The sequence below is a fragment of the Ptychodera flava genome, chromosome 22, assembly GCF_041260155.1.
Source record: "Ptychodera flava strain L36383 chromosome 22, AS_Pfla_20210202, whole genome shotgun sequence".
Taxonomy (NCBI): domain Eukaryota; kingdom Metazoa; phylum Hemichordata; class Enteropneusta; family Ptychoderidae; genus Ptychodera; species Ptychodera flava.
Genome location: NC_091949.1, coordinates 32362957 through 32379914, shown reverse-complemented (window position 1 = coordinate 32379914; position 16958 = coordinate 32362957). Strand labels below are relative to the sequence as shown.

The 16958-nt window shown below is 37.9% G+C and overlaps 1 protein-coding gene across 2 annotated transcripts in view; it reads left to right on the top strand.

Annotated features, from left to right (window-relative positions):
* Positions 1-288: 288 nt before the first annotated feature.
* The window catches only part of LOC139123209 (pro-neuregulin-1, membrane-bound isoform-like), a 70712-nt gene continuing 54042 nt past the window's right edge, over positions 289-16958 (top strand). Inside the window, exon 1 of one of the 2 annotated variants that reach the window (XM_070689318.1) lies at positions 289-805. In XM_070689318.1, coding sequence (XP_070545419.1) covers positions 412-805 — 394 coding nt within the window. In that variant the 5' untranslated portion in view covers positions 289-411. The remainder of the gene's footprint in view (positions 806-16958) is intronic. The other variant, XM_070689316.1, reaches the window with a different exon arrangement.

The following is a 16958-nucleotide window of genomic DNA, read 5'->3' as shown; positions in this document are numbered from 1 at the left end:
CTACGTAGTTCCGCTGAGTTATGACTATGATAAGTTTTCCGGCATGAATTCGAAAACCAATTTCTATCGCAATGAATATTTGCACCAAATTTAAAGAACAGGAGTAGCATGCGACCAGATCGAAAATATAAAAAAATATATAGCAAAGTAAATGAGCATTCAGATAAAGTGCGTGAGTACGTTATGTGGTGACTGACACGCTGGTGCGCCGCGGCCGCGCTATCGTCGCGCCACGCAATTTGCACGTTTTTATATAAGGTCAAAGGTTGGATGACGTCACTTCCCCCTGAGTGACTTCTTTCCCGCAGCATTACATTGCTGTCAAGCTGCTCTACGCCTACAACTCATGGACTTGTACGCCGTTATTTCGGGCCATTTTAACCCAGACGTTGGACCCATGAACATCAAGATATGGAGAGGAACCAAATAGTGATCTTTCTGTGTGCTTTGATCGCGTTTTGCGGCGCATGTACTACGGACTCGGAACTTAGCACCGAGTTAAAAACATATAAAGCTCCGATAGTGTTAGAAGGAGATATTCAAAGGACAGATGAGAACACGAACTCGGTTACGGTGGACGTGAAGAAGTTTTTTAAGCCAGAGGAAACGTTAGAAGTTATTGAAATCTCAGGGTTTGGTACAGATGAACCATGTATCATAAATGCAGATGAACTGCAAATAGGCGAAACGTACATTTTATTTATTCGCGAAGATGTTGACGGTAGTTACAGAGTGGAATTCAACCCCGTTGCCTCTTCGAAAGAAACGACGCGAGTAGTTCGAAAAATTGCTTGCGACGGATGCGGTAAGTGTAAACTTTGTGCGGTTATGTGCTACCAGCGGTTTTGCGAGAAATGTGAGAGTAATTGCTGAAGATGATAAATTCCTCCACGTCAATTTTGACAGATCAATTATGTTGTGCAGTGCATATGTGATAACCTGATTATACGCCTGTTTGACCTCTAAAGCAGTATTGTTAAGAGAGTTTATGAAAGAGTGTGCAGGTACCTGTACAGTGGGGGGTTTTGATTTGCAAATCAGTTCGACACATTTTTGAAAACTGCAATCAACACCCCGGCCCTGGCGGGAAACGTGTTCAGATCGTGTTCTTATCGAGGTGTCAGTAGAGAAGTTTTTTCAAATTGTTGCAAAGTAGGGAGAAATTTACATGATTTTGAACTTCAACGAATTGGCGATGGTGTTGTTGGCAACCGTGTGACTGAGCGAGAAGGGGTGGTAAGACCCCGGCTGTAAGGTTTGAAAGTAAAGAAGGTCGCCTTACAACAGCCTTGGCGGTGCCAAATGGCGTTTAAGCAGTGCTAGCCAACCAAATTTAATATGTATTCTAGTGTTGGTTTGCAAACGGGGCCGGGTTCAAATGAGGTTGACTACGACAGTGATCATTCTCGTGTATCGGTCATCCCCGAGTGAGATACCCAAATCCAAGTAACAAAATCGGAGAGTATTTCTGTATAGTAGTAGTACTACTACTACCTAGCCATTTTTAAAATCTTCTACAACACTTCTACACAGCAACAGCTTTAACTCAAGTATTGTATATCATCAGATAACGGTAAATAATTTTTAAAGAAAAGATTTAGGCAAATATGTTAGGTATGTTCCTCCGCCCCCACATGTGCAAAGAACAGCCATATTTTCCTGATCGCACTACAAGACATCGTTTGAGCGGCCCAGTCACCATGACAGAGCCACTTGACTTTTTTCCAGTCTCCCAGACTTCCACATTCTACCCGCCCCAAGGAAGTGATACATAAACACAACAGATGTTAATTCGATCGCGACTTCTTCACCTTAAGGTGTAAACAGTTAGGAAGCCCCAAAATCTAAGAAACTAGACGTCCCAGTCAACTCGGCCTTAGCCATAAATTACCCATTAAATGGACGATATGGCGAACCTTAGACTCACGCGTACGTTCGCGCAGGTCTGAGAGACTGCCAGAACACGCATATCCTCGCCATATGTATCATTGAGAAAATTGTAGCGGCTGATCGATAATCAGTTCATTGAACATGGGGCACTGTAGACTGACTAAATACTTCTACCGTATATAGCAACATTAAATGTTTTGGATCTTGTTGTGAGGTGCTCAAGCCCTTACAAAAGGGTTAAGTTTATTTTGGAGATTTGTGTCGGGTGTTATTATCTGTTTACTTCAGGTTTGTTTACAGATTGTAATTGGTGAAGGTGCAATATAGATAGTAAGTCAAAAAATACTTTCAGGGGTTAATTGTTTGCTGCTGGTCAAAATTTAACACTCCAGACTACTACCTGATCTTCCCTCCTTTACCAGCTTCTATGGAAGACGCCTGGAAGGTAGGATTAGGCTGGCTGGCATAGCTAGCATGATTGATATCTGTTGTGCGTGGTTCCAGAGTAAACTTTGTCATTTAAATGTAATGGGCACATTTGTGGTAGCCAGTTTGAGCACAAATCCTTGAAGCCCAGCAATTAATGAGACATTTTGTGATGCAAAGAGTCGCAGTGGACAGTGAAAAACGGCATTCCAAAATTCACAGGGTAAACAACTTAGAAGCTCAGAATAAAATGAAATTTGCAGTGTTGAAATCTTAGTTATGTGCAAGCTGTAGCAGAGTCTCAGTTATTGTGTAATGTTTCGTTTTCACACCTTGTCCCTTTCCCTTTCAAAAAGAAAAAGATATCCATTATTACTCAATAGCCCCCTTTGTACGCATATCACTGACAAGATGTGGTATTATAGTTGAACAGTACATAAAAATATGAAGGAAAAAAATCGTGTGAAAGAATTGAAATCTTTGAGCATTCGTCTAGCAGGCTTCCAATAAATGTATAGACAATGAAATCATTAAAGTGTGAGACAAACTATAAAAAAACTTTAACTTGTGTTACCAAATCTGCTGTTCTCCGCTGTGAATTTGAATCTAATCACGAATTTACGGAAAAATTACAATATGAGATATTTACGTGTATATTTTGGTATGTGGTACAATGGAATGTTTTACATAGTTCACCTGTGTAGTGTTGTGATGTCAACTTCTTAGATACACCGACTTAAATAGGTGTGTCAAAAGTTTTAGTAATTATTGATTCAGCGTCTACCAAGGTTTGTGTACTGTGAACACCTACATACAGCATAGCTTAGATATTGTTAATAGTGGAATTAAATGATGATGCTTCAGATTTAGGCTGTATTTCTAAGATTACTGTATTTTAACTGTGTGATTGGTCTAGTCCAGCCAATTTTACATGCTTCCGAATACACTAGGTCTGGTTGAGGAGAACAATGGGTTCGCTGGAAATATGTGAATGGGCAGATTAGGGGAGTTCGGTTGGATGGGATGGGGAGGGGGGGGGGTTAGGGGTAAGGAGGGTAAGACGAAAAATGAAGGTACCGATACCTAGCCGTGAATTCGTGTCATTTCATTATGCATGTCAACTTCTTACAGAGGGCCTCTGGTTAAATGATCAATTAGACACAGTGTTGGTATAGCTATGGATCAGTGACCCCCGGATCGAAAGTTACCACCAACTTTGTCATGGCAATTGTCAGCGGTTATGTTACAGGAAGTGTCACCGTGGCAAAGTTGACATTACCTGTACAAATTATCGAAATAAGAAGCCCCCCTGCCCCCGGGCATGTATGTGTTGCAGATAGCGTCCTGAAACAGGTGTAGGGTACACAAGATGTTACACTGTACATTTAGTACCAAGTTAAATTGAGGTATTAGTTTGGTTCTGTGCAATATTGTCACACAGTTGATTAGGAGAAATTTTTTGAAAATTGTTGAAAACTTTGTAAATTGTGAATTAGGTGTTGACATTCTGTAAGTGATACGTAATCATAGCCAAAGGGTTCTTTGAAGGTGGGTCAAAAAAGAGGGTGGGGGGCCAAAAGAGAGGGTGGGGGGTCTTAAAACAAGGCCAAAATTCCGCACACCGCCATTTAGGGGATTTAAGGAGTGGATCACTGTGATTGAATACCTTGCCAGGATTTTGTATCCACTGTTTGTCATAAAGAACTTCTTTCTCTTTCAAACCATTGCCTTGTTGAGCTGCAGCCACTCTGGAAAATGCATTATTACATAATTTTGTTAGAGAGCTTTATTCATGTGGTTTAGTCCCAGGGTGTGGGCCTTTTCTGTAATTTCTATGCTCTAGCCTCTGTATTCTCTCTGTTCATATCACCATGACACAGCCATTGTCTTTTTGCCTTCTCATGTGTAATTTAATGTAAATGATGGTTCTTCTTCTATCAGGTGTATAAAACCAGCACAAGATAAGCTGCTGATGATGTCAACTTTAGTTTATCTTTGCGTTTGAAAATGTCAATTTCTGTCTTCCATATTTGTTTAATTTTTTTCCCCGAGACACATCCTTGCACATGGCGTGAGTTTACACATGGATCATGTATCCGTTGCTGTTGAAGTGGTCATGACAAGTGTGCAGGATGTAATAGACAGTGCCTCGGATAACTCTCTTGACTGTATGGCATGAGGTCAACGTGAGTTTTCAAACTGCAATTCACCACAAGGCAAAAGGCCATGTATATTCCTTGTGTGCATGTGTGACAGTTTGACAACATGGCAACTGTACTGGTGTGTATGAGTTGTTGTCAATGACAGGAAATCAGAGAAAATTATGACTAAGGAGAATGATCCCCATGCTCACGAAAACACATCAAATAAGTGTTCAAGTTGTCAGTTTATTCAGAAGTTAAATAAGGTGGAAAATAAGTGAAATAAGTAGAAATCTGGTTCTGTTTTGAAGATATGGCGTGAAAAGATTGAAAATGTTTAGGAAAATAGTGTAAGATTAAAGAATAAGGGCTTGACAATGTCAATGTACATTGTCAACAGAAGTATCTTTTTTACAGTTACTCATCTAATCCATTTCAAAATGTGATAAAAAGGAGATATGGAAAAGAAGAAAATAACTTAAAAAAAAAGAGGAATAAAATTGTTGATGAAGAATTAGGTCAGACTGGTATGCTTGGGAACAAAAGAATACCAGGTTAGATTCATAACGTAAGTCTTACTAGGTTTGAAAGGGCACGATAGAAAATTTATCCCACTTTGAATGAAAAGAATTGTTGCCAAGTTTCAGTGAAGGAATCAAAGGTGTGTGAGGAAAGACTCTGTATGCGTCAGTTGTTTGCTTTTCTGTCTGTAGGGTATACTTTCATTGTCAGGAAGCCTGTTAAATGAAACACTTCTGAGAGAAAGATTGCCCCAGGGCTGTGAGAGTGAAAGGTGAACTCGAAGTGTATTTAGTGAAAATAACTGTTCAAAGTGTTAAAGAGTGACAAAAATGGGTTCCCTTCTGCCATACCATTGCAGTTTTCTGGGTAGTATAATTCTGCCTGGTGTGAAGTTCATTCGCTAAATGGCTATGATTTTATCTTTGATGCTCTGAGTTGTATTTTTCCTTGGTTCAATCAAAAAGTAGTTCAAGAATGAGAATTAAGGTCAGGGAAAAGGTATATTTTGCAATGAGGGGACGACCAACTTTCGCTAGTCTTGAACATGAAGTAGCAAGTTTTTCCCATGGTCAATACATAAACTGAACATCACATGGAAAAATGCCATCTACTTTAAACCAAAATTGTGAGTGTTTTTATGTTAACAAACACCTACTAGGTTTCCTGAACCAGCCTTTTTTCGTCAGTCATATTTTAAAACGGGCAAATATTCCTGTTGTTGAGTCTGCTTGTCAGGGGATATGAAATTATTACCGCAGTTGGGTAGAAATAAGCGAAAAGGTATGCAAAGGTTTGTTCTACTTACACAACAAAATACCAAAGATATCAATAAATGTTCAGAGTTTTCAGAAGTTTACCTAACTTTTCTGGTGAATTTTGGAGAAAGATTCTTTTTCCAAAAATCTTTAAAAGTGTACTCCTACAAGTTTTAGGGATAAAAGTAACCTATCGAGGATGCATATTTCTTGCCTTAAGTGTAATAGTGATCTTATCGGAGGAAAAAGTAGAGAAATCTACAAGGGATCTTGTTCTTGGCTAACATATCAACATACCTCCAGAGTGAGGCAGCTGTGGTATTCAAATCCGCTTGCTATTAAAAGTTAGGAGAATGTTTCCATGTTTTGGGCTGAGGTAATCACTACTAGTGTTATATTCCTTGGTGCCATTTTTTGCGTCCAGTTTCTCCCCTTTAAAACTAGAGACAAATAAAATCAGTAGGTGACACAGTTTTTGCTCCATGCCTGGTTAAAAATGAAAATTTGTTTGACCAACAAGGCTACATTGGTAGACAATTTTTTTTCAGAGAGAAAATGTCAATTTGAAATGACGTCATGACTGTAGCATTATTATACAGCTTTAAACCAAATGCGAATGTCAGAAACTTTCCATAACATCACAACAGAATTAAAACACGATGTGTGTGTTATTCAGATCTCATTCTCCACAGCATTGGTATGTCAATTAAGCGTAAAATTGCAACATCTTTTCTGCTAGGCGTGCTGCCCAGAGAAGGTTTTCCTTCTAAAAATATGTGGTCGCTCAGATCAACCCAGTAAAATTTGATGCCCCAAGTAATTTTATCAGGTTGAGTTTGCTCGGTCATACATATTATTTCTGCGGGAGCGCTTGCCTTCAAAAATAAGTTTCAGAATCTTTTTTATATTGCAGTTACACAAAACTTTTGTCACAAGATGGAACACACTGAAAATAACATGAAAAATCACATTGTCTCACTCAGTCACATGCCATCCGTGATCACTAAGGCTAAGATGTGAAATAGCAGTGGCCACTGTTTCGATATGTACACAATTTGGGCGGATAAATATGAGCCAGATGGTAAACTGGAGCAGTGAGTGTGAAACACGTTTCTCCTTGGCAGCCTCCTAAAAATAACAGTCAAGACGTGGCAGGAATGTATTAGTTACGGTTTTAATTGTACATTTGTTTTCAGAGATGATGTGTGATGGCCGCTGAGCTAAACATTTCTTCCCTGCCAAATAAATGTTAGTAGGCTAAGCATAATAAAGTACATAATGTAATAATGTATGGCCGTTGTCCTAATTAAATTGATGCCTCTATGATACTGTATAAAGATATCGAACACTCATTGCTATTGCTGTTCTGGGTGTAATATTTTATGATAAGTCGATTTTAATGAAAGCTGTATTGATTAAAAGCAGGGGGGCCTCAAGTAGTTACAAGGTATTTCACAGCATGGTGCAGATATAAGGAGTCATGTCAAACTTCAACTTGTTTTGTTAAAAAGCAGTTCCTGGATTTGAGTAAGGTGTGTGAAATGATGATACAACAAAACGTAAGAATGCATCAATACAGATATTAAAATTCAACTTAAATATTTATAGTCAATGTATTCCCATGCCGTATTGATGCTTTCTTTTAGAGTGAAAGCAAATATGTTGGAAAATCCCTTCCCCCTGGCAAGTCAGCCTAGCCATCAACCAGGAAAATGTCAATCTGAATCTGAATGGAATCTGGCGGTGTACATTGATCATCAATGGTGAAGTTCATGAACACTAATAGGCTTTCAGACAGTAACTCACTTTAATGAACCCACTAATCATTGACTGGAAGTCTTTGAATCCTCTATTGAGTGCATTCCCAAATGGATCATCCGCTTACAGTTAATAACACTCATTGTTTTTCACTTTCACTCCCTTTATTACATCACATTGATGCTATCTTTTAGTGTGAAAATCCCCCACCAATATATTTAAAAGATTTTCTCAGATAGGAGGACAATGACTGCAACGTGGAAAGAGAATTTCATCATGCTGACAAATTCAACATAGTTTACAAGGATTGTCATCTTATGAGCATCCCTCATTCATGGTACACATGATTGTCCTGGAAATATTCTAGAAATATATTACATGTTTTAAAGTGGCTATAAAATGATTGCAACATTTCATAAAACCAGATCTTTAGAGATTGAAAAAAATTTAATAAGTTATTTCAAGTTTTTTTTTTCACCAAAGCTTGTCAATATAATTAGATGTTTATAATTGCGAATCGGTCACACGTGTGCACTTGTGGTCTTCGGAATAATTTTTCAGTGCTCAGATGCAGTAAAAGTCATAGGTGTAACTATTAATTTTCACGCAGGAAATTAAAAAAATTGGTTGAGTGCAACAACAAGCATAGGGGTTCATTCAGGGACTTTGTGTTGCATTCCAGACATGGTCGTGCCTCTATTGAAGGCAGGCCTGGTGTTGAGTTATTCATGTGAGGTAATTCTGTAAGGGTTTGATTTCCATCCGAGCAGACAGTCAATTTGTTCATTTTCATGTTAGTGTAACAAGTCTACACGTCTACATGGTGTCCTTTGCAAAATGGAACAGCGGAACATTTCCAACAAGGAATGTAGGACTCCGTGCTTTGCCGATATCATCAGTATCAATCTTTCCTTCACATTTCTTACATCACCAGCTGAGCATTTTTAATCTTTTCATCAAGGCCATAAATTTCAGTCCTAATGAAGGCATAATTTTGCTCGGCCTACAGACCATAAAAATTGTGGAAAACAACTGCGCAGAGTTTACAAATAAATAAATTCACATGTTGAATATCTGAAGGTTGGGACGTGTTAGACAAGACTCTGAAACAGCATGCTCCTACTGTTCTACTCAGAGAATGTGATGTACACGACAGAATACTCGGAGTACATGACATACTTTTCAAACCTCTTATCTCCCAGGCCTTATAGACATGCCTGTTACATACATGTATGCACACCCTGATGTCCCGCAGTTCTCTGTTCATGGCTAGATCTGTGAGTTCAATACATCTCCAAGTCCTCCACTCAGAATAAATTCTTGTGTCTGTCCAAATTACACCCAGAAATTTACATTCCCCAGTGGTGCAAAGTTCATAGGTTCAAATAATAAACAGACTACTATATAACTCCCCAACCTGCCAGTTGGAAAACACGATAGTATTATTAATTCTTTGAAATATGTGTTGGTTCCGTTGGGGTCACCTATACATGGCAGTGGCTGCGTATGAAAGGTCATGACTGACCCTCTAGGTGACATTAAGTCTGTAATATGAAAAGAGGGAGTTTAAACTGTGCGTGTGTCAATACTTAAATACTCTGACCCTAATTCTTTGACACTGCAATGGGAGGCAGTGTTCAGTTTGATTGCGTCCTTGTGTCACGTTTCAGATGCTGTAATGCGGGCAGTTGTGACGTGTGTGGTGAGACATCACTCCATCAGTGCCCAGGCTCTGACAGTTTATCAACTGATTCAGCTGCATTGCACCCTGTTATTCTATGGATGACGGAGTGATAGTCTAGTGAAAGTCTGATTTGTAAACTTTGATCGCATTTGTTAATCATCCAAAGCCATTTGAAAAAAAAATATTCATGATGGTATCATTCGAAAGTATTCCAAGCACTGTATCAAAAAAGATCAGTAGGTTTTTCAAGGGTTCTCAAGTCAAGTTCCGTTGAATTAATTATCATTTCAAATTATTTTAACACCTAAAGAACTGGCATGTCGTATTCTTATGCAGAGATACACGCCTATTTGCTCCTGAGGTATGTCAGGTTATTCCAGGTTTTTTGTAAAATTCATGACATGCCAAGCAACTATTACCATTATCAAAGCTCTGAGTGTCTGACCCAAATTGTTTCAAGAAAAAGTCAGCCGCAACTGCTCAAGCTCATCTTTTAGAAACCACTAGATGATAATGAATTCGAAGAAACAGATCATTTGTTTTTACCAAGTGAAGTGTACTATTGGCCATTCAAGGTCTTTTTTGCCAGTTGAAATCTTAAAGACTCAAGGAATTTTGTGACTGGTGGCTATGTCATTAAAGAAAATTTATTCTCTCATTAGATCTACTGCTTTGTTCTCATAATTATCTTAATTAACTTCCCAACAATGGGCTTGATATTTGTCTCTTTGTCCGTCTTTCTGCACAATCTAGGGCCCTTTTACTGGGTTAGGAGATAAGAAGGTTGCTGTTCTTGCTTGCAGGAAAGTTGTTGAGTCAGTGAGCATGAACACTGTTTGATTTTGAAGCCAGTTCTGGTTTATTTTGCCCTTGTAAGCAGGTGATTTTACCAGTCTTGTATTGTGTCGTTGGTGCAGAAGAGACAAAGCCTCAGGAAACAGAATTCTGTTTTTGTATCAGCTTATTGGCTTTAGGTGACTTTGTGACCCTCCGCTTTTCTTGCCCTAATCCAATTTACCAAAAACAAAAATGTAGACAACTGCCTTGGATTTTGAAGTCTCTAAGTAGAATTTCTTTTGTGATATTCTTGACAGACCCACATGTGTGCTTTTATATAAATGCTGATATCAAGCTAATATTTTAAAGTTTCTGTGTCAGATAAAAAGGAATTTAGAGCGGTGACAACAATTTAATCAGGCATGAAGTAAATCATAGTTATATTTGTGTAGTATATTGAGACATTAAAAAAGATATCATAGACAATGAAAATACAGAACTCAAAGCATGTCTGTGAGAGAAAGACCCAACATCATAAACTGTGAAGTGATGATTGTTTGTTTGAGAAAAGTGAGCACATCTAGTTCATCTACCGTGCTTTAATATGGTTCTAGGACAGCTTGTCACTTTGAAATTTACTCACCAGACTCTTACCGTAGCTCTAAGTGGTAGGTGAGAAACATCCAGCGTCAAATGTATAAAGATGGTAACTGTCCTGATTCACACATAAGGTACTTACTACGTATTATAGCCGAGGAAGAGATCGCAGACCAGAGTAAGAAAGTGGCACACATCTTTGCTTTGGTATGCATGAATTGAATGCAAAGTTGATCACAGAGTATAGAACTTAACATTGTATCGCTGTTGTACTTGTTTTTCAATTTAGACAAATAAACATGCATGTATAAAGCATTGTGTTACACATGATCAGCACAGCTAGAAAGAAAGAATGAACATCCGACACAAAATATGGCGATTTTCCATCAGAGTCCTAGATTTTGCGTTAGTGTGTGTCTGAGGACTGATCAATTTCATATGCATCGTCAATGATAAGGTTTCGTTTATGGTAACAATACTTTCATGTTTGAGTTTTTGGAGTCAAACGTGAGCAATAAAGGTGAAAAGAGATAGGTTTATGATGGCAGTATGGGAGATGAGATACTACTGCTGACTTGAAGTGTGTGAGAGTGTTTATTCAGCATGAGTACCTCCACTTTACCATCACCTGTTGAAATAGAGAAAGGTGTGCACTTGTTCAACAAAGATATGTAAGAAAGTTAAACTGGAAAAAGTCATAAATTGCATTGTCAAGGCTACATATGGAAACCAGTAAACATTCTCATGTAGCTTCTATCACCAGTATCATGGAAAACTATGAAAAAAGTTTGAAGTCAAATGCTTTAGGTTGACTTGTTGTGGTAGTGGATTCTAATTTATGTATAGTTGACAGGTAGAAAGTCAGTCCTTGGTGTAATATCAAGCCGCGTCTAAAGGTTTATTATAAGCAGCAGTGACAATCGGTGCTACTTACCTTTGTTTTTGAATGCTTGTAGAGAAAATACACGGTGAGTGATTTTACAGTTGGGCTGTCCCCAATTCAAAGAGGCCTGCAAAATTGATAGACCTACGGTTTACAGAGTCATAGAGTGTTTTGAGTGTCTTCACGGGCATTCTCTATCTGTACAACACAAACAAAACAGGACTCATTAGTGAAGAAAGACGGTTTTGTTTGTTCTACTTCCAATGGCATCCTCTTGTTTAATGTAAGATGTACCTTTGGGATAGATGTTTAGATTCTCAAACTTTAGAATTCTATTTTTGTTCTACCACATGTGGGGGCTCATATTGAAGCTCAAATTTACATTGTCAGTTACCACCAGCTTGTTTTTGTGAAAATCGAATTTTTTTTGCCATGTAGAATTAACACATGGATGATGGCTATTATGAATCTTAATCATTGTAAATATTGGGTTACTTGTTTCTATATTACCAAAATTTGCATGGTTACCCCTGATATTTATTGTTGATTTTGAAAGAGAGTGGTTTAAGTTTTGTTGAGGAAAATTTGAGCAAAAGTTTGTCTTTCGATTTTGAGGTGTATACTACATTAATGTATCCATACTGGTAACTTGTTGTTCTGAGCTCCATTGTTGTTCACAGTTTTTTTACCGAAAAATGCATCAATATCAGAAGTTTGTCTTGAATCACTTGAATTACAATGACTTTTGAGAACAGAGGTAAAATAGAGCTATTATCACGCATATTAACCTTCCACAGATCTCCCAGATAGCTTTTGTTCAGGAATTAGGGAACGTCTATGACTCTTCATTTGGAAAAAAATTTCTAGATTGTTTAAAGGACGGGGATTCATACATATTTCAGGACAATGGAATGGATTCAAGGGTGTGTCGCGTCTGTACATTTGTTTTGTCGGCTTTTTTCTGAATGAAAATGAAGATTTATATTGAATACAGATTTTAAGCCTATTTAAAACTGAATGAAACCCAGAGTTTTGACATTTTTGAAATATCCCAAGCCTGATAAATTTGTGACCAAAATCCACTGACTTTCCTTGATTAAAACCCATTCAAGATTGTGTTGGACAACTTGAATATGCTTGCAACATGGTTATAACCGAATATCACAGAGTAGAGTGCCTTATCAGTATGAATATATTTAATGATTTATATCATGAGCATACAGATAAAATCTCTTAGGTTTGTAGATGGCTTGTAATCTTGTCTTTGCTACGTTTATTATCAAAGGAGTAGAATTCTTTAAAAGTAAACAATTGGAAAATGTCAGTTTTCAGGGATAAGTTTAAGAAATTCTTTTTTTTTGGGTGGGGATGGTTAAGGTACATGTTAAGATATGCATATAGTAACAGTGGTTCAAATAATGGCGCCATTTTCAGATATTTAGACAGATTAAACTGTTCTAATACGATTACCAAGAAAACACACAATATAGAAAAGCCAAACACAAAACAAGAATCTTACAGAAGACATCTCGGTATTGTCATCTTTGTTTCATCTCTTTTTGAGTTTATCTTCAACAAAGAAAAGAAAGGACAGCTTACCTATTATTTTTAGTTTTAAATTTTAGATAATTAGCTGTACTTACGCAAATATTTTCAAGCCATAGAGGGAAATCATCTTAAAGTTGCTCAAATCAGAAAAGTGGAGTTTAAGTTGAAACCTTTGAAAATTTGAAATGTTTTTTGAAAATTGGATTTTTAATTAACGGTGTAATTATGGATGTGCATGTGCTTTGCTAATTGGTTGGTATGGAGCACTGGCAACATTAATGATACAGTTAATGCGTCGGTTAATTTAACTCAGCCAGCAAATGGTCAACTTTTCAAGAAACCGTGAATGGGTGAGACTTTGTTCTACAGATTAAGAGGATTTTCCTCATGGTTTTAGCATGCAGATGCACCACGCATGTCTAATGACATTTACTGTATGCATTTTAAACCAGACTTCCAGAAAATGGTTTCTGTCTCTTACTCCTGTCCTCAGTGAATATAATTTGTCTAGGCATCCTTCAAACCACTTGCAAAAGTGCTACGTTTGATGTCGTAAGACTATCTGCATCTTGCACATTGATGTTCATAGGCTCACGTTGGTGTTTTTGAATTGACGATCTAAAAATTTAGAATTAGTTTTGTGCGAGCCGAACTTTATTAGCCCTCACCGTGATGAGTCATTCCCTTAAGATTGAGTTCTTACGCAATTTTTACACAACCAGACTGTACAACTTGTCGTGCCAGTGCTTGCATAATGTGCTGAAAGTTTGGTAGAGTATGTGAATGGCTGAATGAGTGACTAAGGGCTGCCTTTGTATTTGGCAGAGCAGTGATCCTGAAATCTGCATAAATCTAATTTGCATTCTGATGGCTCAACGTGCATCTCATTAACTGTGTTGGTCTAAATGGAGCTAGGGAATCAGTTTAACACACCTACAAAATAAAATAGTGTCATGATTTGGCATTTTATATCACCCCAAAAAATGTCCATACACAGTCCGTGGTTCATACCTGTTGTTAACATGATAGTTCAAACATCTTCTTGACTTATGGCAATATTTTAAGACAAAAGATTTGTATGTCTGTCCACCATCATTGTCTGTTGAGATCCAGGTACTAGTGTTTCGGAGTAGAATGCGGTGGTGTCAAAGAAAAATTGGTCCACTGATTAGGGCTCATAAAATTTGACATGGTTGTATTGTGCCATTGTCTTTGCTAATTAGCAGCAGGCTGTGGTCAACTGTAATACTGATCTAATTGTGCCTAAAAAGTGAACTTATTGTGTGGTTAGGAGCAATTCAGAGTTTATTGCGGGCATGGTTTATCACTGGGTTACTCCTTGCAAGGTTCAGAGTGAACGGAAAATGCAGAACACCCGTAGTGTGTCCCTCAATGGTGTGGCACTCACAACAACTGAAAGAGTTTCTCAGCGAAAAAGATTGTGGTCACAGACATGAAAAACATTACAAGTAGGGTTGCCTAAAGGTCATAATGTGAACTTTCTTAAGCTTTCTGTCACACTCATTCATCTCATTTACACAGATATTATCAATGGTAGGTCTGACCTCTGACCTGACTCATTTTCTTACACCCTCTTTCCTATGCAGGGTGCCGAGTTTGATCAAGACAAAATTGCTCGTAGATTTAAACGAATGAGCTTAATTTTGCTGGATTTGTGTAGGAGTATATTTGTTTACCAGCTAGTATCACAATATATATGAAATATCATCTGCACGAATCACTGCTGTTGAATGTTAATGAACTTGACTAGCAAGGCATTTGCAAAAAAGAATCTGAAAAATTATCGGTGACGGTTTTAATAAAAACACTGTCCATTTGCAAACATTTTATTATAGACTCGTGTTTATGAATATGCAGTCAACTCCTTCTGCAGTACTAATCAGGTTATCGCTTCAATCTCGGATTTTGTCGATATACTTTCATGGTAAACATTGGAAAAACATTGGAAAAGGTCTCACATTATCTCTGGCAGCGAAAAAGTTTGAAAAAAGAGAGTCGAGATCAGAAGTGAGCTGCTGGTGTATGTGTCTAAGATGCAACTCCTCCTTGTCAGTAAATATTTATGGTTGAAACGCTAAACTGGTGTGTGATTTATTTTGGTGCCTTCTACTGGGGCTGCCACATACATTTACCCAAGACGCAGGTTACCATACACAAATGAAGTCAACCAAAGCAAATTTCGACAGTTATTGCATTGTAGAGAATGAGGCAACTTTCGCGAAAACAGATATTGTTTACAAGAGGACAAAGACTGTGTGGGGTGACTGGAATACTCGGAGTGACAGGTTACGATGTAGAATTTTGTAGCAAGAGAACCACGTAGAAAAACACTTGTGTGGAGGATGATTTGTTGTTGCAACAATCAGTTTGATTTTGACCATTCCTGACATTTGTATATATACAAGTGCAATGAGCAGTTGATAATGGGGTTGCATCAATGAGTTACAGTACAAAGCGAGCTGTTCTCCTGGCAACAGCATTGGCTGGATACAGAATAGAGTTGCAAGTGATTGACTCAGCATATTTGTGTGGTTTGCTGGCAATTGGAAAGTTAGAGAGAGAGAGAGAGAGAGAGAGAGAGAGAGAGAGAGAGAGAGAGAGAGAGAGAGAGAGAGAGAGAGAGTTTGCCATTTATTACGGATAAAATATATAATGTAGAGTCTGAGTCATATGCAGCTATGTGGACACGGTGAGACAGATTTCAAGACCCTCAGGACTGAGTTTCACATTTCCAGATAGATTTAATGACGGCAGGTAGCTGCACAATGATAGATGAGAAAGAAATCAAACTTGGCATTTCAAACACTGCTGGCCACCTTGTGTAGTCGGTGGAGCATTCGTACAGCCATATTACTGAGAAGAAAACACCTTACAATAGGTGCCTCTGGAGACCTAACAGAGCATTAATAAAACTCTATCTCATTTGGACTCCTGTAACCTTTCCAGCATTGAAAACCCTGTGATAAAATGATGAATGGCAAGTGAAGACTGGAAAAAAAATGAACCAGATATGCATTGATGCGTACATGTATACGCACGTCATCTAGGGCGTCTGCCACCTTGTCAGACATAGTGGTGATGTGATGTGACCGTTTTCATAAGCTAACAGTAGCAAATGTTATTTTCTAACAACATCAACGGTGAGACAAGTAGCTGTTCACTATCTCATAATCATTTTGTGTAACAGAATATTACCTCCCTAAAAACAGTATAGGTGTCGGTAGATATGACGTCATCATAAAAATAATTGGTAAAACAAAATTATGAATTATTCTACAAAGAATTCAGAATAATCATTAGGGTTAATCATGTAAATTCATAAAAGAATTCCAATGTAGGACTGAGAAGTAATGTATTGGCTTTTCACATACACACTGTCTACTATGCTTTCTGCTGGAGGATTCATCATTATGATTTCTGGGAATCATGAGAAAAGGATTAGTCGGTCGAGACATGTTGTTTACCTTTCCCATAACTGTTGGAACATTAATGCATAACTTTGGTGAGATATCGCCTAAAAGTTATCCACAGGAAAAACATGACGTAGATTCTTAGCATAGAGTCTGTGTAATTGTAATTCCTTCATCATGGTCTTTCTGAATTATTGTATTTCACAAGTGATATTCAGAGGGTGTGCTGACCAATATTGGAATTTACGACTCAGTTTGTAGTAAAGTGAAGTAGTGTCATTGTTCAAGCTCTCATGCCAACCATGGAATGAGGATGAAAACCACGGGAAATGGACGTAACCGCTGCTTTTTCTGACCGTGTGAAATATTCACCGATTGAAATTCACACGATTGTTACATTACAGTTGTAAAATGCAGTATCGGTGTGTTCATCATGTGAAACTTTATACACTTTGATAATCCCTGGTTGCTTCACTTTTTGCTGACATACGGAAATGAAAAAGATTACTTCGCAGTAAGGGGAATTTTGACAATGATGTGTTCTGA